Source organism: Dermochelys coriacea, chromosome 5, assembly GCF_009764565.3.
Source record: "Dermochelys coriacea isolate rDerCor1 chromosome 5, rDerCor1.pri.v4, whole genome shotgun sequence".
Taxonomy (NCBI): Eukaryota; Metazoa; Chordata; order Testudines; family Dermochelyidae; genus Dermochelys; species Dermochelys coriacea.
Window position 1 is genome coordinate 43806843 of NC_050072.1, and position 23006 is coordinate 43829848.

At 40.0% G+C, this 23006-nt stretch overlaps 1 protein-coding gene across 12 annotated transcripts in view; it reads left to right on the forward strand.

Annotated features, from left to right (window-relative positions):
• The window catches only part of MAST4 (microtubule associated serine/threonine kinase family member 4), a 467048-nt gene that overhangs the window by 388946 nt on the left and 55096 nt on the right, over positions 1 to 23006 (forward strand). For all 12 annotated transcript variants that reach the window (XM_038401943.2, XM_043514212.1, XM_038401944.2 and 9 more), the window contains 4 exons: positions 669 to 744; positions 3304 to 3513; positions 7083 to 7184; positions 12464 to 12596. In XM_038401943.2, coding sequence (XP_038257871.1) covers positions 669 to 744; positions 3304 to 3513; positions 7083 to 7184; positions 12464 to 12596 — 521 coding nt within the window. The remainder of the gene's footprint in view (positions 1 to 668; positions 745 to 3303; positions 3514 to 7082; positions 7185 to 12463; positions 12597 to 23006) is intronic.

The window sequence follows — 23006 nt, forward strand, 5'->3', positions numbered from 1 at the left end:
TTCTAGGAATTACTTTGGGGAAGTTCTGTGGCCTGTGTCATTTCGGAGGTCAGACTAGATTATCACAATGTTTTTTTTTGTTTTGTTTTTTTTGCGTGGAATTTGTAAATAAGTAGCTATTTTGCTTTGAGTATTTAAGATGAAAAATATACTTCCTTGCCCTGTCTGAAGAATAAGTGACATCATGAACATAGTAAAAAAGAAAAAGAGTACTTGTGGCACCTTAGAGACTAACAAATTCATTAGAGTATAAGCTTTCGTGAGTTACAGCTCACTTCATCGGATACATCTCACGAAAGCTTATGCTCTAATAAATTTGTTAGTCTCTAAGGTGCCACAAGTACTCCTTTTCTTTTTGCGAATACAGACTAACACGGCTGCTACCCTGAAACCTGTCATGAACATAGTAAACTGTCTGCACTCTAACATATAGTTATAAACTAAAGAAGTTGCATTGTTGGCAGTAACAGGTCCAATACTTCTTCAAGGCAGCTTTAGGCCCTGCCAGTATGTAGTAGAAAGGGACTGATTTTATAGTTGGTTAGCAAATATACCTGTCTAATGAAGGCTACAGCATCTTTTGATGCAAGCAGATTGTATAGAAATATAAAAACTTCTTTCAATTCGTGCTGAGACAAGTTTAAAGGAATGATTTGCTTTACTTGCAGCCCCGGACGTTCTCCCGCCTGCTGTGACCATGAAATAATTATGATGAACCATGTCTACAAAGAAAGATTCCCAAAGGTAATGAATTATATTTAAGATACCCAGTATCTAAACTAATAGGCAGCGTAGGTTTTAAATAAATGATGTTTTTGTTATGGGAACGAATGATCTAAGCTAGTAATGGCTTTCATAAAGCATCACCAAACTCTTATTAGAAAGATAAAATCACAATTAAAAAAATCCCTGCTGAGAACTGGACATTCATTTAGCGAAGCTGCTGAACTGATTTTGAAATAAATCATGCTGGTAATATATGTTAATGCGTGTCTGGAAAGGTATTACACAAGAGTTTGTAGTTTTACAGTTGCTGTAACTAGGTATTCAATAGTTTGAACTTTGCAAACAAAAAGAAAATTTGTCCTTCACTCAGAATCTTGTGCAGCGTCCAGAAACGCATGTTTCAAATCCCTTTCTGATATTCTCGTTTCCCAAAGGTACATTATATATTGATTTTTTTTTAATTGTGAAAAATCAGTGAACTGCTGGAAGTGCTTGTCTATTGGATGCTAAGCAGTGGAAGGGCTGTTGGCTCATCTCAAAGATGGGAAATAAAACTGTGACCCAAGGTACAGGTGAATCGCTGGGGTGATCGCAGACCCCTGTGTGGTTCTCCAGAGTCTGATTTCACATAACAAAAAATAAGGAGCGCTGGAAAGCTGTTACCGTTGCAAAGAGAACCTTCAAAACATGAAGTGAGTGTAACTCCTTCAGAGACTTCTGCCTGAGTTTGCAAAGAGATTAAACTGTAACTGAGGTATGAACTGCACCATTCAACTTGATGGTGAGATAAGAGTGAGAGAGAGCCTCAGAGTTATGAACACCAGAGTTACAAATTGACCAGACAACCATGCACCTCATTTGGAACCAGAAGTACACAATCAGGAAACAGCAGAGATGAAAAAGAAAATGCAAACACAGTATGCTACTGATTTAAACGTAAACTATTCAAAAATAAAGGGATAGCAGCATTTTTCTTCTGCATAGTAAAGTTTCAAAGCTATATTCAGTCAATGTTCACTTTCAAATTTTTGAAAGAACAACCATAACGTTTTGTTCAGAGTAATAAACATTTCAGAGTTACGAGCAACTTCCATTCCCGAGGTGTTCAGAACTTTGAAGTTCTACTGTACATGGTATTGTTAAAAAGATTACTTCAGATTTCTCTTACATATTACGGTTCAGCAGGAAAAAGGATATAGTTATACAGGTAACAGAAATACCAGCTGAATTTGCGTACCTTAATGCTGTTAGCATGCATAAGGTTTAGTCAGCAAGGTCCAGATTTTTAAAGGTATTTAAGTGCCTAAGTACCATGGATTTCAGTGGGAGTTAGGTGCCTAAATATCTTCAAAAATCTGGCACTAACTTTCTAAAAGACAATATTCCCCTGGAAATATTCACCATTATTCTGTATAATATTTTCTTGATACAACAAATATCAAGGATAGAAAACTATTTTGTCTTGCAGTATATGAAGATTAATTAAAAAAAGTTGCCTTCCCCTTCCCCAGAGTTCATGTTTTGTTTTGGCTCTGTAGTAAAAGCTAACTTCGTAGTGTTCTTCTGTTTTGTGCGTATCAAGAAACTGCCACACAACTTAGCATGACTGACAGTCCCCATTAAAGAGGCACAGAGTAGAATAACAGGAGGGGAGTTGCTGGTCAGCATTAGTAGAATAATGTGGGGAAATGGAGCATGTTTGCTCATTCTCTAGCTGGACAAACCACTGTTTGTTGATTGGTTTCAGAGTAGCAGCCGTGTTAGTCTGTATTCGCAAAAAGAAAAGGAGGACTTGTGGCACCTTAGAGACTAACAAATTTATTTGAGCATAAGCTTTTGTGAGCAACAGCTCACTTCATCGGATGCATTCAGTGGAAAATACAGTGGGGAGATTTATATATATAGAGCACTTGAAACAATGGTGTTACCATACGCACTGATCTTTTGTAGTGATAATCAAGGTGGGCCATTTCCAGCAGTTGACAAGAACGTCTGAGGAATGTTCTGTCTCCCCCTGGGAGAAGGGGAATAAACAAGGGGAAATGGTTTTACTTTGTGTAATGACCCATCCACTCCCAGTATCTATTCAAGCCTAATTTAATGGTATCCAGTTTGCAGATTAATTCCAATTTAGCAGTCTCTCGTTGGAGTCTGTTTTTGTAGTTTTTTTGTTGAAGATTTGCCACTTTTAGGTCTGTAATCGAGTGACCAAAGGGATTGAAGTGTTCTCCAACTGGTTTTTGAATGTTATAATTCTTGACGTCTGATTTGTGTCCATTTATTCTTTTACGTAGAGACTGTCCAGTTTGACCAATGTACATGGCAGAGGGGCATTGCTGGCACATGATGGCATATATCACATTGGTAGATGCGCAGGTGAACGAGCCTCTGATAGTATGGCTGATGTGATTAGGCCCTATGATGGTGTCCCCTGATCACCCATTTTCATATATAGTGTTAGAAGAAATTTTTAAGCTATTCAGAAATTTATTTAATCAGGAAAAATATTGTTCTGGAGTGGTAATAGAGTTTCAGAAAATACTAATTAAATCTATCAATACATTTTTTTTTTTATAGGCCACAGCTCAGATGGAAGAACGGCTTCAGGACATTATCACCAACCATTCTCCTGATAACATTCTTCCCCTGGCAGATGGAGTGCTCAGCTTTACCCACCATCAGATCATTGAGCTGGCTCGAGATTGCTTGGATAAATCCCATCAGGGCCTCATCACGTCACGATACTTCTTTGAATTACAGCACAAATTAGACAAATTACTACAGGAGGTATGAACCATGTACTGGGCAAAGATAATTATCTTTTGTTTAAAAATTGTTCAAATATGTTTGTTTAACATTAGTTGCTATGAAATAATTATGGCTGCTCTACTCAAATAGATGCCAACGTAGTGTAAATTCATAGTGGGCTTATTCAATGAAATGACCTGTACAGGAACCATAAGGCCTTATGGTGTATGACTCAGGGATAAATGGATTATAAAGGTTTTTAGATTCAGTAACATTTTGTAATACATTGCAAGTTATAAATTGCTTATGTTGGTGTGTATATGCACCGCACAATGAGGCGACCCCCTACTTCCATAAATTCTCTTTTCAGATTACATAACCTCCTAATTTCTAATGGGTTGAGGCAGCAGACAGCAACCCTTAGCCTTTCATTAGCATCAGGTTATTTATTTATTTAGAAGTTTGTAATGTCGCCTTACATGTCAAAAACCAACCTTAGTAATTAAAAAAAAATTGACTTCAGCATAAAAACATTCATAAGAATCTTCTTAAAATAATCAATTAATAAAAGAAATCTGAATCCTGAGTTAGCAAATAGGACTTGTGCTGTGACATGAAGCTCATCAAATATATAAATGTACCTCTTTTAAAACAAAGGACCATGTTGTGTCCTTGATCCGTTGTCTGGCAGTTGTGCATATGGACTGATGGTAGACAAGTGGTGGACAAGTCAATCTGGTAGACAAGTGGATTCAATACAGTGAAATGTACCAAGCAAGATTTTGTTAAGATGTTGTTGTTTTGTTTTGCTTTGATTTTAAATACACAAAAATGTTAGTCTGTATGTTAATAGTTTGCTTGTTTTCAGACTATGCTGGTTTGGGGGTAAAACCTGGTTAGGTTATATCAGAGAACACTTCTCTTACACTACTTTCTCCTGGTACCAGGTTTTTGCTGGTACCAAATTTCCTTTTATACTTCCCCTTATGCTCCTCCCACCCCTGGACACGCACAAAAAAGAAAAACACTGCAAAAACTGGACAACAATGCACCATTTCTGTATTGTTGTTATCTTGTCATTATCAGTTAAGGCAAATAGGGAAGATTCATGAAGACTTAATTATTTAGAAACAAATGTACATTTAAACCGTATTGTATGGTTTTATGATGCCAAAGTGCAGGTAAATTGGTTACAGATATCTACTTGACTTTGTACTACAGCGCGATGATATCAGTACAGTATGAAGAAATATGCCTGAAGAGCTAAGGTTCACTTGGTTGTATGCATTGACAGCACTGATATTACCTATATTGGCTGATATAAATTGGCCCTGTTCATAGCTGTCCACTCTTTTCTAAGCCATGTGGTTTACAATATAATATCAATTGTTCAAAAAACATAAGCTTGTGTATAATTTCCTAAATACTGTGTACAAGTGTGTTACTACTTTTGTAAACTTATTTCTTTTCTAAGTATTATAACTATTATTTAGGTGAATTTTACAATATTCATAAAAGCTAAAAACATAAAATAATTGTAGGGAAATTTGTCTGATACAGAACTGATCTGTGGGAACATACTTTGGGTTTCTTAGGATTCATTTATTGTCAGTTCCCAATTGTGACATTCAGTGGAAAGCTGTAGCTCCTACTGCTACTTGGCACCTTGTGGTTGCTTTGCATAACCAGGGAGAGAGTCCCCTGAGCTTTGAGCAGTTTGATTTAACTGACATTTTTGTAGTGCTAAGGTCAAGTTGATTTTGAATGCTTTCCTGTGTCACCCTTCTTTCACTTGTATGGAATCTTCTGTGTATATCCCTACCCGCCTAGATCCAGAAGTGTGTAATATTACTTTTACTTTGGCCAGTCAGTAAAACCGAAGTGTGTTCAGCCCATTAACATTTTCCTCGTGAATGTAGCTGGCAGCATATAGAATATGAATCTTTGCCTCTCATTAGCATTTTCTCAAAGCTAATGGTAGAAGCATTGCATTGAAGTTTGCTCAGTTTTCTTTGAAACTTCACAATTAGATTACATTTTCTTTCATTGTGTTTTTAATTATGGTATTAAGCATGAGATTGCTATTTAGCTTAGTATTGACATGGATTTTGCAATTGCAAATACATAAACTACTTTTATAATTAAAATTGTAAGGTTTTAGTTTGTTTGAATTTTCTTTGTATGCTTGCATATATGGCACATAGCACAGAATACGCAGTAGATGAGATTTGGAATTTATCCTGCAGCTTCTATTATGCGAAGCAAAGAAATGCCTTTTTGATATCTGAGCAAAGGACCATCAATCTCTTTCAGCCAGAAGAAAGAACATATGGCTTCTTTTGCATTCATTAGGTATCATAAAGTCTATTCTTTGTTGCTTGACAAGAAAGTTTGAATGAAATTTGAAATGCAATTCAGACCCTTATGAAAATTCTCTTTTAAGTTCTCCAGAAACACATTTTCTTTTGTACAGATTTTTTTAACATCATTATTCTCCTTTCATCATCTTATTCTTTGCAGAACTCAATTTCCTATTTGCTTCCTTTACTGCACATACCTGTATTTGGTTCCTATAAGGATGAATTAGCATCGTTTCATTATATTTGTGCATTTCAGAGTGGTCATTTTACAATTTCGTGGCCATCATTTAATCATAGGAAATCAGTTTCCATACCACATGGATGCTACTAATGTTTATTATATGTGTTGTAGTATCTTTTATTCACAGTAAAACAGTAGCTATAACAGTGCACAGGAATATGTTGGTAAAAACAAAGAATACCCCATCCATCTGAAAATGCAATAACCTTTATTTTGATACTATCATGTTAGAACCATAGATTTGCACTAATTTTGCCTTGAGGTTAGTGTAAAAATGGTAAGTCTTATTCAAATGAAAAGAGAATCTTTTTGCTATTACAGCAGGGTTTCTGAAAATGAATTATTGTGCATACTCATTAGTGCTTTTTAAAATATAAAAAGTTGGCTGTTTCAAAAGCTTAAGCCACATTATAAAAGTCTCATACATAATATTTTTAACAACAATGGTATTAGGGAAGGGGCTGGAGTTGATTAGATCACTATGAAATATACTCAGGTTAGGCTTTAGCCACTATGTAACTAGAAAATGTCTTAACTTGTTTGAATCATTTGGGTTGACCAGTCATGTCACAAAGCATTAGTCGGATTTGATTTCAGAGAAGCAAAAGATTTCACTGTAAAAATCCTGATTTCATAACAAAATGTTGACTCTGTTTTTACTACAGTATACTAAATGACACAGCTGTAATACACGCTTTTTAGTTGCTCATTCACAACTCATTCTAATAATTTTTGACAACAAATACTGATTCACCTCGAAGCCATATGAATGAAAATCGGATAGTAATATATCTGCCATATGAATTGAAGGTACCCTGTTTCATGTTGTAGAAATTTTGACTGTCTGAGCTATGCTGCAAGGATTTCAAATGGAGCTTAAACGCTGTAGTTAGAAACTATATTTAATATTACTGATTGTATTTGCGGTCATCATATTAACATGGCTTTCTTGACTGATATATTTAATGTAGGAGTTTTTAATCATCCTTTTCCTTTGACTCTCTTAGGGTCAAGAGAGATCAGAAAGTGGAGAACTGGCATTTATTAAGCAACTAGTCCGAAAGATCCTCATAGTAGTTGCTCGTCCTGCTCGCTTATTAGAATGCCTGGTAAGCTGATGCTTATTGTAAGCAGGATTCTGATTTGTTTCTGGTGGAAAGCTTGACTATGTGGGCTGATATTAAAGGCCAGCAATAAAAGTATATTACTTAGTATGTAAAAGTATGTTATATATTCTTTGGAACTTTCCAAAGTTTGTTTTTAGTGTGAGAACTCCTATTCATTAGAATGCTGATAACTTTCATTAGTGCCTATCATTCTGAATTTCTTTTTATTTAAATGCACTATATCTCATATTGCACACACAAACTGCATGAGAGAACTTTATCAAAGATGAAGTCAAACGCTTGAAAGATAGGAAATACCAGGCAACATTAATTCGGCCTCGTTGTGTGTATGCATTATGATACAGCTAAAGAACCGAGGCACAGAGAGATTTAGGTAAAATTATTCATTAATTTTAGATGCTGGATTTGAGACTGTTAGGACTTGCTTTTTCAGAGTACTTGGCATTATAATGACATATATAATTATATGTTCAAAGTAGAGCAGCTCCCATTGGCTTCTGCTGCAGCTATGAGCGCGCAACACTTTTTCAAATCAGATTTTTAGGGTCTCAAGTCATACACCCAGAAAATGAGGAACGCCCAATTAGTGATTACTTTTGAAATTTTTGGTTTCAGTGACTTGCCCAGCATCACATGGGAACTCTGTGGCAGAGACAGGGAAATAATCCAATTCTCCAAGGCAGCATACAGCTGTCTTTAATCATAAGCCCCTTCTTTCTCTTTCTGCAGTCTCCTTCCTCTTTCCCGACACATCTTCCAACTTCTGCAACAAATGAAGCTGGGATTGTACAGACAACCCTGAGTCATCTCCAGAGCAGGTCCCTTACTGAATGAGGCAGGGATCCTCAACAAAATACTATATGATCTGTAATAAAAGGCTGTATCATAATACATATGCAGAAGGAGGAGGGCACAGGCAACCTTGATTCTGGCATATCCTAACTTTTGATTGCTTGACTTAGCAATCTCAATAATGTTCTTTCAGCATAGTTCTTTGTGTGTGATGTCTTAGCTTTTTAAAAAAACAAACTGGGGAAAAAAAAATTTCAAAATGCCTATTGACACCCACATGGTTCATCAGCCGGGTTGGAACCTTTAGATCCACTGCACAGAGCTGTGTTACTTGAGCTAACGGAGAACTGATGGCAGTAGTATGTGGACCTGCATTGGGGTTGGAGCATGCCCAGTGTAGTTGGAACCTTAGAAGATTTTTAGTCTGGCATGTCTCATTTGTGAATAGTGATTTTTTTGAAGGTTAGTAACTTGGCCAAATTTGGGCAGATTTTGACAGAGACGGCAAAAGGTATATCCCGGACACGTATACAACACCCTTTGCCAAATTTCAGTCTCTTCTCCAAAGTATGGGGGAGAAGGAGGGGCATGAAAGTTCTAAAATGTCTCAAAGAAAAGGTCTCCATACTTTTTTAACTTGGGCAAGATAACACATTATTGGAAATGCTGAGCCATTTTGGCTGGCATTTTTCCAGAAAAATTCAGCCTGATACAGACACTGAGCTTGAAAAATTTCAACCCAATCAGTTAGAATTTGGCAAAGTTATAAGTAACTGAAAACAGGGGCTTATAATGGGAGGTGTTGGGCAGCCTTAATAATAGATGATGCTGCCAGCCCCACTATGTTTCTAGCTAGGTATGTATACCAGGCTCATCGTGTCTGTGCACCTATCTGTATTCATTTGTTAGTCGGATTAGTAACTGCTTGTGGAAGTGCTATGAGCTACTGCCAAATATTTAAAGGTTTATTCATTTCTACTGGGTTTCTGTAGCTGAAAAAGGTAATGTGAGGATAAAACTAGAGATCAGAAAATAATTCACTTGTAATTGTGTATACATGAATTTGATTAAAGTTATCTATTTTAAAACTACTCTGATGTGTTAACAAACGGAGGTGCCGCTGTAGAGTATTTCCACTGTTAATGCAAGTGGGGAGAAGAAAATGTCATGATATCTAAGGGGAACACATTAACATGTAAGATGAGCAGGATGGCAGAAGAGAAGCTAAAACGGCATTTAGCGTTTGTTGTTCAATTCGGACTGAAGAGGTGCTGCTGAGGTAGGGCGTGATGAGCACTGGCACATCAGGAAGAAATGTTAGATGGCTGGTGTCAACACCAAATCACAGTGAGCTGAGCTAAAACAACAAATGTATGCTCTATAATTATATTCCTAGTTGGGGGTGGAGAGGAAGTGGGGTGCTTTTGGAAGCCTGATTGCTTCTGAAATCTGGGGTGGAACTAGTGGTCTATTTGTCCACTATGAGGTCCTTGCCATAGTTAGCATGCTTTTGTGATTTTTATTGTCTTTACACTGGGCCAACCTTGAAGATTCTTAGAAGCTACAACTAACAAATCTGTTTTTTTAAATACCTGCTTGGTTGGTTGGTAATGTGAATTTTAGAGAATATTTTAGACCAGTTCTTGGAAGACTTCATGGTGTTTCCTGTTCGCTTCAAGTAAGAACATAACAGTTGCCATAATGGGTCAGACCAATAGGCTGTTTAGCCCAGTATCCTGTCTTCTAACTGTGGCTCATGCCAGGTGCTTCAGAGAAGTGAACAGAACAGGGCAGTTATTGTGTGATCTGTCCCCTGTCATCTGGTCCTGGCTTCTAGCAGTTGGAGGTTTTGGGACACCCAGATTGTGGGGTTCCATCCCTGACCATCTTGTCTGGTCAGGGATGGAACCTATCCTCCAGGAACTTAAGTGTTATTCAAATAGTCAATGCCCATTTATAAACCCTACCTGGTTTGCATCCTCTCTACTCCTGTGAAATCAGTTGGAGTACCCAGGCCAATAGCCTCAGAATTAACTGTCATGGGCTCATTGCAGCATATTCTCATTTGGAAGACCTTCACCTCTGGGGGCCTGTTTCCCAGCTGATTTATCAGCACCAGTCTTTTTATCATCAGAATGTAGTATAAGGAGCCATCTCTTTTCTCTAGCTTACCCCTAAGGGCATGAAGCAGGTGTATAATTCAGTGATTAATGACATCACTTCGAAGTTGACATTGATCTACACACACACACACACACACACACACACCCACACACACACACATATATATATATTTTAAAATATTAAGTGTGCAGAAAAAATTAAGTTATCTCCTATCCCCCTCAAAAAAAAATTATCCTGAATGGGGATGGAAAGTAAAAAACTCAGAATTTTTCACAGGAATGAGAATTCGAAGATATTTCATTTTGGAAACACTCAAATACTCCTACTGCCCAATGTTTTGGTGTTTCTGGAACGAAGTATGCTCCATACAATCTCAGGTTGTACTGCTCCCCAGACAGTTCAGGAGCCAGCCAGCTTGCTCACTGGCACTGCACCAAGTGGGCTCCAGGAGAACCAGGAAGCTGGGCAACCGGGTATCTTGCCTGCCAGGTTTCCACCAAAAGCTTTGACGCATTCATGCAGAATGTTTCGATTCTGCTGAGTCAGCATATTATGATCGGCATGTTTGGGGGTGGAAACTGTTTTGTCAGAATTTTTTCAACCAGTCCTAGTTCTAACACAGTTGCTCTTGCCTCAGTTAATGGTGGACAGGGAGACAGATGAGAATGTAAGGGATATGTGAAATAGGTGACCTCTGGCATGAATTAACATAGGAAAAATTGCAGTTTGGGAGAACATGAGAATAGGACAACTTTATAGTTTAACAAAAAAGCAAATAAGAAAGCTGTATCTGATAACTTCCCTTATTATTATGAATAAGGGAAGTCAGACACTTCCTCTTGTGTATTGTCTATTTAGATTGTAAGATAAATAACTTAAATCTAAGGAGCTAGGAAAAGAGACTTATAGGTGTTCTTTTGATTTCTGAGGCATCTAACACCTCTTTAGTCATGGGATAAATAGTAATAAGATAATAGATTTTGTAAGAGCGTTTTGATTTTCAGATGTGAAGTCCCTTGCAAGGTACCACATTTTCAGTAATATTCTGGCCTTTAGATCTACAGCTGCTGATAGTTTTTAATTTAATTTTCTTAAAATACAGTACTCATTAATTAATTAGAATTACCTTAAAATTGCACTTAGGGGAAAAAGGAGGGCTCGGGATGTATGCACATCTGATATGTGTTTATATGAACAGTAGCTTATTTTACAGCATGCACATATAGGCGTGAGAGGATAGGACATCTTCCACATGTGAGGTGTAATCACTGAATTACATATTGATGATTGTAGACTATTCAACCAGTAACACTGGGAAAAATGCTGAAAAAATTACTACCTGCCTTTTATAGGACTTATTAAAGTATTCTGTATTAATTGAGCTGTGCAGTGCCATTGAAAGGGTGGGGAGGCCATAGACTTGCTCTAAACAGTATGCCGCCCACCAGTCGGACTTTCCTCTCTCAGATGTCTCCATCCCTTCCTCCTGAACGCAGGCAGCAGTGCAGGTCTTTGCCTATTGCCTTCCCATGAGACCTTATACCCATCCCCTCCCAGAAGCCTTCCTTAGCCCTCATGGAAGGGGGAGTCCCCCAAGGTCACCTAGATACAGAACCTCTAAATACAGAACCCCTTCCCCCCATGAACCCCTAAACCCCTGACCCACTCCCTCCTAGGAATCTCAAGGGAGCCCCGCTACCAGGACTCCTGCCTTCCCCACCTCAGCCCTTCCTGCTGGCAAGCCTCTGGTCCAACCATCTCACTTTCCAGTCCTGGCATAGAGAGGAGCAGGAGTCTCAGTTGCCAAGGTTTTGGCACCTTAAGAGCCTGGCACACAGAATGGGACCTGGGTGCTTGTGCTGGCAGCATTCCCAACCATGTACTTGCATACCATAGTTAGAAGATATCTGCGCAGCACCTGCCATTGCCATGCATGTGGACAGCTTACGGTAGCTGGTTGCAATGTGCCAGGTTGTTTTTTTTCCACTTATCAAATTTAAAAATTGCCCAGCACATCACAACTGCTAACGGGCAAGGCAGTAGAAAAACCAGCCAGGCTGGTCAAAAACCAGCCAGGTGGCAACCCTAGCTACTTAAAAGTGGTTAGGCTATGTCCTGGGTGGCCCCTGGGGCTCCGTGGCCTATGGTAGTAATAGTCTAAAACATTGCAGTTTATAGCATGTACTACAGTGTTTTGGACCAATAGTAATGGAATGATGTAGTATTGCTTTTAATTAGGTAAGTAACAAAAGGCTGGGAGTTGTAAAGGAAGCTTTGATGTGAGAGTTTAGGAGTACAGTTTCTAACAAGGAAAATTATGGTGAGTATTTTTTCTTCTCTTCCAGGAATTTGATCCTGAAGAATTTTACTATCTCTTGGAAGCTGCAGAAGGACATGCTAAAGAGGGGCACGTGATTAAAACGGACATCCCTAGATATATTATAAGCCAGCTGGGCCTGAATAAGGATCCTCTGGAAGGTAAGTGTATGTCATGGTCTAACTAGCAATTACCAAATCAAGATGGTAAGAAATGGAATTATTTCTGCTATGCTGGTTGGTCTCTGTAATGCAGTGTGAGTGTCCAATAATAAATCTAAGGCGGGAGTGTTCCTGGGGGTGGGAATGGAGGGGGTGTGAAGGGCAAAAATACAAATATTAACTAGTTTTTACCTGCTTGGAGACAAGCGCTGAACGTTATGAGCCTCTTTAGATTTCTGGGGTGAGCTTCCATCACAGATTTCTGACTTTATTTTTGAAGACTGCCTTGAGTTTTTAGTAGAAATGCAGCCAAACGATCTGATGATGTAACTCTCCATCACTCTAAGCTGGCAATACAAATCTGCATGTGCCAACTGTGGCTAATAAGATGGTTACTGTCCACAATTTGATCATAGATGAAGCTCCAGCTTCTGGATGCATAACTGAGATATGGCTGGACAAAGCAGAGGTTCTTTATTAGTCCTGTTGTGTCTGAGAGGTGCTCTGTTCAGTATGAGTGAAAAGAAGGTTGGGGAAGCAGTGTACCTTGCAGGTTGCATTTGATCTTACATGTAGGAAGTTTTCTGTTCCCAAACTGGATTTGTGTGTGCCTGGCTTGTTTGAGAGTCCCACGATAGGGCTAACATTCTGTGTTGTATGAGCAGTCCTGCTACATCTCAGATTCTCCAAAGGTGCTAATTGATTTTCTTGCACAGGCATTCAAATTACAAAGCCTTATTGTCCTGAGTGATTTCTGTGTCCATGAAGATGACTTTACTAGGTTGACTCAAGATCCCATTAGTTGCTGGTTCAATACAGAAATCTCATCACTTGGGATCTTGTTTTACAGACAATGCCAGGGTGAATTAGAATTACACCTGTTTCTTAATGAAGAATTTGGCTGAGAGTCAGTGTATAAGTACTGCAGGCTGGGAGTCGGGAAGAAAATGTTGATAAGAAAGGCAGAGAATAATATGTGATGTTTGCCTGCCTGCCTTTTTCAGTAATGCTCCAGGACAGAGGGGGTTCAGAGACGGGTGATGAGACTGGTTAGAGACATGGTAAAACTCATGTGGAGAAAACCACAGAGAGGAGACGCATAAGAGGGGTTATATAAACATGTATAATAGAGAATATAGATAAAATTATATCATCATATACAATATTATAATAAAAGAACAAGAGAACGTTAAATGGGAGTGAATTTAAAACTAACACAAGGAAATATTTTTTTCACCCAAGACATACATAGCTTGTAGAACTCATTGCCACAAGATATTACTGGGATTAAAAGCTTAGCAGGATTCAAAAAAGGGTTGGACATATATAGGGAATAACACTTTATAGATGACTGTTGATAGTCAGGATTTAAAAAAAACTTCAAGAGTTTTGGAAGGCCATAAACCAATTTCTAACTAATGGAAGTTACGAAGAAGCTGCCTATGGGCAGGTCATTCCACAGTTGTCTTCTGCAGGGTCTTCTGCAACATTAACTGACCCTCTTACTCAGATGTTTCCCCTAACTTCCTTCCTGTCTATATACAAAAGCCTCTCTGAGTTTAGTGCTGCTTTAAAGCTGGGCTAGCTGGCCCAGCTGATGGTATGGGTTACAGCTTGGGTGCTGCTTTCACTTGGGCTGGTAACCTGCCTACTTTGTAGTGAGGACAGAGGCTAAATAATTCAAGTGTTGACAGTCCTCTGCTGCCTTCCCACAATTCTCCCCGTGCCTAGAAGGACAGACTATTTCTCCCACAACTCAATGGAAAAGAATCATAGAGTGGCTCAGCTTACTGTAGTTCAAAGAACCATAGGAGAGGTGGACCTTTGGTCTGATCCAGTATGACAATGCCTGTGTTCCTGCTGTACACATATGTGGGTTGAATTAGGAGGGTTTGATTTTCTGTGCGAGGCTGAGAGTTGTCTCTTTTGAATGTTATGAGCCCGATTCTAATTGTCACTCCACAAATAGCCCCCTGGAAATCATTGAGGCCACACGTATGGTACTCAATATGGATTTGGCCTCATGTAAACTTCTGGTAATTGTGAAAGAAGTTGAGAGAAGAACACCATAGATAAATTAAAAACGAAAGAAACAAAAAAGATTTTTTTGTCAAACAGAATGTTTATCCGATAAAGCGAGCTGTAGCTCACGAAAGCTTATGCTCAAATAAATTTGTTAGTCTCTAAGGTGCCACAAGTACTCCTTTTCTTTTTGAGAATACAGACGAACATGGCTGCTACTCTGAAACCTACTTTGTCTTTGTACTTTGAATAGATCACTTTTATACATGTTTTTTATATACATTAAACTAAATAGTGTAAAATTTAACTTCAGTTTTTAAAGGGTTTCAGAATTATCCAAATCTGTCAGAAAAATGGGCTAAGTGGGGCTGTAATATATAATGTGAGTTGCTGGGGAAGGGATATTACTGACCTTTGGTTAAATGGGAGATTCAGAGAAATGGGTTATTCTGTGTATCTTTTAAAGGTTAATGCTTTCTGTAAATTTATCATCAAATAATCTAGGTCAGCTAATTCGTACGAATGCTCTTTCTGCTCCCCCCAGAAAAGTAACAAATATAAATACCATGAATTGCTTATTATTGTGGCCAAAAAAAATCCATTTTTTTGGTATCTGTATAAAAAATTTATTTAAATGTCTCTTAAAAAGAGACATCTCCATCCTCCATTTTAGTTTAGAAGCAGAGGTTAAAAAATATGCATTAGTGGTATTATACATTTCAATATAGTGATTTCACAAAGCAATGTTTGGAAACATCTCTCTCTCGTTCTCTCTCTGTCAAAGCATTATACTGAGATCATCCTGTTGAAAACTCTTTAAATTTTGCATGGATAAAAGATCTAAAACGCAATAATAGCTGTTATCAATCAGAAATGTCACCCTGAATTACTGTTGGATTTCCAGACAGTTCATTAAAATGTTTATACAATGTTGGCAAATGGTCACAGAAAGGATTTCCTTCCCCTTGCAAGGGAAGCTGCCAATGTAAACCCTTCTATACTTTTTCCACCTTTGTTGCTGCCATGGCCATAGTATCTTTTCTTCAAGTGAAATGGTGCGTGCGTTACTTGGAGATAATGCCAGATAAATGTATACTGTACTGAAAGCAATACCACAACAGATCCATCACTTATCAGAAACTGGTGGCTGCATTTCTGAAAAGTTCCCTGGCGAGAGATTTTTTCCTGTGGCTTTTAAATTACTGTCTTTACCTTTTTGAATCGTGAGTCTTCAGAAATGGTTTAAATCAATGAAATAAAAAGGGCAGATGTTTAATGGTATTTAGATGAGTTTTAAAAATCTCTTCAAGCATTGCAAAATGGTTCCTTAGTTCCCTGCTTCAGAAGCTGACTCTTGGTTCCATTCCATTACTACCTACTGTTTGCAAATAATATGTATTTCTCAGATAATGGTTATTTTGAAAAAGTTCTGTTTAAAATAGAACCTTTTTTAATTTGCTATTTATGAAAGCAATTTGGGCTGAGAAGGCTGTCAAAGTACATTATACTGGCTTGGTTCTCACCCATCCAATAAAGGCTACATCAACACTTGCATTATAACCCCCTGCCTCTCCACCCGATACACAGCTTTATAACTTGGCAGTAGAATTCACTCCAGCTTGAATCTTTTTGGTATAAGTAGTCTTAACCCAGGAGAATTTATTTCGGTTTAAATTTAAAAAAAATAATTGGAACATTAGTGAAAAATGTGGTGGTGTTGACTTTGTTCCCTTGAATGATTTTCTTGTACTTCTGTGATGCTAAAGAAATCTTTGTTTTTTCAACATGACTTTTTACAGACTTCTGGTTCATATATTTTACTAAGTTTTTGCTTAAAATAAAAAACAAGACACAAAAGGAACAGGCTTATCTACATTTAAAACACATCATCCACACATGGGAGTAACTTTTAAAAACCTATATAGTAATTCCCTAACAAGAACTGTGTATTTAAATTTGTTCTGATGAATAAAATAAGTCCCCTAAGTATTAAAATTATGGAATTGTCCAGTTAAGTTAATTTATATAAATATTCCATTATCCGTAGAGTTTACACATTCAGTTGATGATATTGACACGTAAAAAATAACTTTACAAATTTCTGGCAACCTTATATCTGATCCATAGCACATACTTTCAAACTCTTTCAACATATACTTATGAACTAAAATGTGTATCTTCAGGTGTGTAAAGTATGTAATTAACTATGTATAGGATTAGAGTAAGACTAAGCTTCCCAAGGTCTTTCACCTACCACCTGTCCCATTTAGCTCTTATTACCCCGAGGAGCTCCTGTGTCTGGATCCACAGAGCACACTCTGGGGTTCCAGTTTGAAGCTTAGAGGGACAACCAGGTAATTTGAGACCTTGGGAATCTTAGCACTTCCCCAGGGTGGTAGATATGGGGTAGCCAAAAACCATGTTACATTTCTTAAAGTTCTAGAAAGAAAATGGCTTTTAGCTGATTTTGTTAGGCACTTCACCTTTTGTCACCATAAAATTTAAAGCATTGAAGCCCTTACCTGGATAAACTAGACACCTGTTAGCCAGTTAGCCTTTAGTACTATGAGACTTTAAGAAGCCCAACTAGGACAGTAGCTGCTCCTAAATAGCAGTGATGCCCTGAGGAAGATCCTAAACTCCACAGGATTCTGAGCGACTTGTTTGCCTCCCTTAATTTTCACTACATTGGAGAGTTCCTCAGCCTAACAAGGCAGGGGATCTGCAGAATTAGGATTTCTTCATCAAGTGCTAGTCTCTGTATATTCTATGCGTGAATACACATGCCCACAGTGCACCTGAGATCAGATTTCTAGCAAGTAGCGTCCATTGGTCTGTGCCTGCAAAGTTGCTCTCTTCATCTCCCTACTGAGGGGTAGGTATGGACATACCTCTCCAGTTCCTTGTTATCCCCACATGGCCTGAGTGGGATTCCTCTGTGTCTGAAGCTGCTGCATAGCTTTCCTATCTGTAAATATATATTGTAAATAGCTTTTAGTATTTTACTGTTTTTAATGTTTTTCTAGTTTCATCCTCACCCCAGGGACCCTACCCCACTCCCCTCCCCTCAGGAGAAAGACTGTGCCTAAAGTTCCAGGGTTTAAGAACAGTCTCCCCTGTCCCTTTTCCTTCTGTGTCAGTGACAAACACAAGCACTGCCTTTGCTGCCTTGGGGAGGCTCACATCACCACTAAGTGCAGCATCTGCTGCTCCTTCCCTCTCTGAACATATGAGGGATGAGAGCTCTGTCTGAGGAAACATTTCATGGAGAGAACCATGAGACCCTAGTCGGACCCCGGATGGAGAGACCCCTGATACAATGGCTGCAGGCTGCAAGCAGCGCATCTCCAAGGATGAGAACCAGAGCAGAGGCCAGAGTTATTAAGCATAAGAAATCACTCCCTCAGACTTCTCACGAGAGTAAAAGACTTAGGCATAAGGACTGATCCCCTCCTAGGTTTGCTTCTAAGAGAAAAGATCACTCCCTGACTTCATCTAGGTCAGGTGAGTCCCCACGCATGGCTCCTAAATACTTAGGTCCGCATAAACCTGACCAAGCAGATAAGGTGTGAAGGAGAAAGGGTCCAGTCCATAGGTACCAGCACCTACTCCAACTTAGAAGCCGAAGGATTGGCATTTGCCAGCTGCCAACTTTGGACTCCCCTTCAATAGTACTGCCACACTTCAAGAAGGATCCACCATCCCCCAAGCCCTTGGATGCACTGGGTCCATCGTTTATCACCTCTGGGACCTCTCGCACTCTAGATCAGAATGTACTGGAACCTTTACCTCTCCAGGGCATATTTTTACCTTTCCCTACCCTCAGTCTCCTCTGTGTTCAGTTCCAGTCCTCCTCAGGGACATGTCAACACTAGACAAAGAAACCACCTCATGGAGAAAGGGATTGTCCCATATCCTTTCTACAAGTCAGAGTTGGTATTCACTGATATCATCAGCACTGCTGATAGAACCTGAATCCACCTTCTTGTCAACTGAGTCAAATGTTCTAGACAAACCCTTGCCTCACAGGGAGGCAAGCCTAGATATAGACTCCAGAAGATCTTCCAGCCCTCCTTCTCCCAGATATGACTTCCCAAGGGACTGTTTTCACTCAGTGCCATGGGGTCTCCTCAACTGGTCAAACTTTCATACTGATCACATTAGGGTCCATGGCATGGGATCCTTATGCTAGTCACTCTGGATTTGTGCATGATTCACACTGGCCTTCTCTTCCTAGCCAAAACCAAGCTTTGTTTGAATATGCAGAGGAAAAAATCAAACTGGATTCAGCAGTACTGATGGTTCCAACAGGGATGAAGTCCTCCTCATTCAATGAGGCAATTTCTCCATCATCGCCATCCCCGTCTGATAATTAAGGCTATGAGTAAGTCACAGATTCTGTGATTTTATGAGACCTCCATGTTCTGGGCCAAGGTGCTCAAAGCACCACAGGCCTGGCAGGAGTACTCTGAGAAAAATGAGGCTTACACACAGCTATGAGTTATTGGCTTTATTAAAGGTTAGTGACCCACCCGCAACAGGGACTTGAAGCGTTGCAGTCACGGAGGCGGGGAACCCAGCACAACTGAGCTTTGCCTGGGATGGAGTTCAACGGAGGGGCAGACAGTCAGCATTAATAAGCATTACACAAAAACAGCTCATGAATATAAAATTAGGTACTTCTTAAAGGGGGGCTTTCTACTACCTGGCGAAGGGCCATGCAAAACAGCTGTGTCCTTCAAGAACTCTCTCTATCCCACAATAACGAAGCAGCTATCTATATTCCACAGTAACCTCTCAGCTCGAGAAAGCGGACGTTCCCTGGCTAGGCCATAACAAAGTCTTCCGCAGTCCCTTACACTCCGCAACTTGCGGGGCTTGGACTTGCTTATCCTCTAACCCGTCCCTGTGTACGTTTCCATGATTTTATTATTTGTTGCCCATGTACTGTCTTTGACTTTTAATAAAATGTGCATGCCAAAATCTTAGCCTTACTAATGATCACAGACAATACCAGCAACATAGCAGAGGGTGGTGCCCAAGCTCCGGCTTCCATTAGAGGAGGTTCATGACGTGCAGCATAGGCTACTGGTCATCTTACAACACTCTGGTCGTTGGTGATTGGCCCTCCCAATCAACGAGGCCATTTATGGAACCAGACAGGACAGTATAGCATACCCCCTGCATCCTGTGCTCCCACCCTAAAAAGGGTTGAGAGGTGATATTTTGTAGCAGCTAAAGGGGCAGAGTTTCTGTTTACTCACTCAGCATCCAAAACTTTAGTGGTGTAGGCAGCCATGGAGAGATCCGACTGCAACACCCCAAGCAAGACCCGCAGATGCCAAATGTCTTGACCTTCTTGGGAGGGAAGGTATTTTCATCAACCACCCTCGGATTTAGAATTGCTAACTACTATGCCCTGTTAGCAAAATACCATTTTACTAATTACTCTAAAGTTGTGGAGTTAAATGACAAATTTCCCGAAGAGGATAGGGCTCAATTCCAAGCCCTCATAGATGAGTGTAAGCTGGTGGCTAAAACCTGGTTCCAAGCAGCAGTAAACATAGCCAGTACCATATCTAGAGCTATAGCTACAGTCATAGTCATGATGTGTGAATCATGGCTTCATTCTTTGGTGTTCAAGATACTCTTTTGATAATACTATAAAGGACTTGCCCTTTGATGAGTCTGTTCTCTTCAGGGAAAGACCTGATGAGACATTACACTTGGTAGAGCACTCCAGGACAGCCCTCCGCTCCCTGGGCATTCATACCCTGCCCACAAAGAGAAAACACCACAGGCAGACTGCCCCCTCAGCAGTTTTTCCTCCAGCACCCTTACAAACCTCTGTGCAAATACCAGAGGGTACAAAGATCAGGTATTCAGCTTTCTCTTCAACCACCGCTGCTCAACCCAACCCACCAACCAGGGATTTCTTTTGACAAGATGCTTGAGAAATGCATCCCCTTACTGATGCCATTCCCTAATGCCCCCAAAACCTTTGTGGCCTCCTCGCCCTTTTTGCCAGAGAGGGACATAACAAAGGACAAGTGGGTACTACAGATCATCAATTCTGACTACATAATCGAATTTCTCTCCTCTCCCCTCCTTCCCCCCCCCCCCCCGCCACCCCTACACAAGCCCTCTTCTGGGTTCCTCTTCAGATAAGGAAGTGAACTCCTCTCCTGCAGCGACTGACTATAGTGCAAGTGCCACCCCAAATCAAGGGAAGGATTCTACTCTACATATTTCATAGTTCCCAAGAAAAACGGGATGGAGATCAATTCTCATTCTATGCCAGCTAAATGTTTTTATTTGAAAATCAAAATTTTGCATGGTCACACTGATATCAATAATGCCTTCTCTGGAGGAGGGCATATGGTTCATGGCTCTTGATGTGAAAAATGCATATTTTCATGTGGACATTAATCCATCCTACAGAAGGTTGTTCAGATTCCTGAGGAGCACTTTCAGGTCAGAGTACTCCTGTTTGGGATAGCTACAGGACCTCACATTATCTTTGTGAAGTTCTTCTAAGTGGTGGTGGCCCAGATGAGAGTAAACAGCTACATTGTCTTCCGGTACCAGGTCGATAAACTACTAACAGGCAAATCCAGTCAGATCCAATATGGTCCAGTCAGTGACCATATTCTTACTCTCTTCTGGCATCCTTGTGACTCTGCGTAAACAAAGAAAAATCCACTTTTTAGGAATCTTTTTAGGAGCAACCCTAGATTCGATCTCAGCAAAGGCCTAGCTTCCTATGGATAGATTCTAGGCCGCGAACAGCTGATATGACCAATTTCCCACAGACCTCCTGCAGTCAAGGTCTGTCTAGGCCACATGACCTCATGTACCTACATAACCTCATTCACCAGACTTTTGTTGCCCAAAGGCCTGGCTCTGGTCAATTTACTCACCAGACTGAAACAATATGAATACCAAGATAACAATCTATACTAAGGTCACAGCTGCTCTCATATGTTAGACAAACCTGGAACAACTGGGACCTGGGAGTTCCTTTCCTTCCAGTCACACCCAACATGACCATAATCAGAAACATCCCTCATAGGATAGGGAGCCCACATTGTGCAAGGTACATAGTTTCCTGGGAATGGAGGTGGGGGCAGGATATACATCAGTCTATTGGAGCTGAGCACAATCCGTTCAGCTTGCAATATAGTCTTTCCACTTATATGGTCTCCTCATATTCAGATAACATCAGACAACATGATGACAGTCTTCTACATAAACAAGGCAGAGCAAAATCTTTTCCTCTCTGTATAGAGGTAGTCAGTTTATGGCATTGGTGCATCGGGAACCACATACCTTGGAGGTGCACAGAACTCTGTGGTGGACAATCTCAGCAGACATTTCTGTACAGACCACGAATGGGAGATATGCATTTCTGTCTTGAATGATGTCCCTACTTGGTGGTGAATGCCATCCTGGGATCCGTTCACCTCCCAGATGAACAAGGAATTCCATCTATAACTGCTGTAGAGGAGCACTAGGCCGGGAATCCAGGGCAATGTCCTCCTGTTTTCCTGAACAGACCACCTGAGGTACACCTTTCCTCTTATCCCACTGCTACCACTGTGAAAGATTCATCACGACAAAGCTTGAGTCGTTCTCATTGAAACCAACTGGCTCAAATAATCCAGTTGTCTTACAAATGTCAACCTGTTTTATCATAAGCATCTGTCCCTTCCCAGATCTGTTTTAACTCAGGAGAATGTCAAGATCGAACATCCCAACCTGTACTTTCTTCACTGTATGGCCTGGTATTTGCATGAGCATCAGACCTAGAGCATTCATGTTCAGAGGCCATTCAGTCAATCCCCAGTCAAAGCAGAAAAGGCTCTAGAAAATGCTATCTAACTAAATGGAGGCATTTCTCTATCTGGATGCAACAGAACCAGTTATTCCCAGAGTCAACAGATAATCCTACTATTTTGGACTGTCTCCTGTCCCTGAAGACTTGAGGGCTTCCCATTTGTTCACTGCAGGTCCATCTAGCAGCCTCCGGTAAGAGGCCACTCTATTTTTACTCACCCAACAGCAGTTAGATTTCTGAAAGGTCTCATTAGGAGCTTCCCACCAATGGTGAAATCAACACTGCAATGGGAACTCAACCTTGCACTCTCAATATTTGCCACACCACCCTTTGAACCATTAGCCATGTTTTCAAAGCATTTTCTAGAGCCTTTTCTGCTTTGACTGGGGATAGACTGAATGGCCTCTGAACATGAATGCTCTAGGTCTGATGCTCATGCAAATACCAGGCCATACGGTGAAGAAAGTACAGGTTGGGATGTTCATGGTTTTCTGTCCATGAAGGTCACCTTCCTAGTCACCATCACATCAGCCAGAAGCATGAGTGACTCG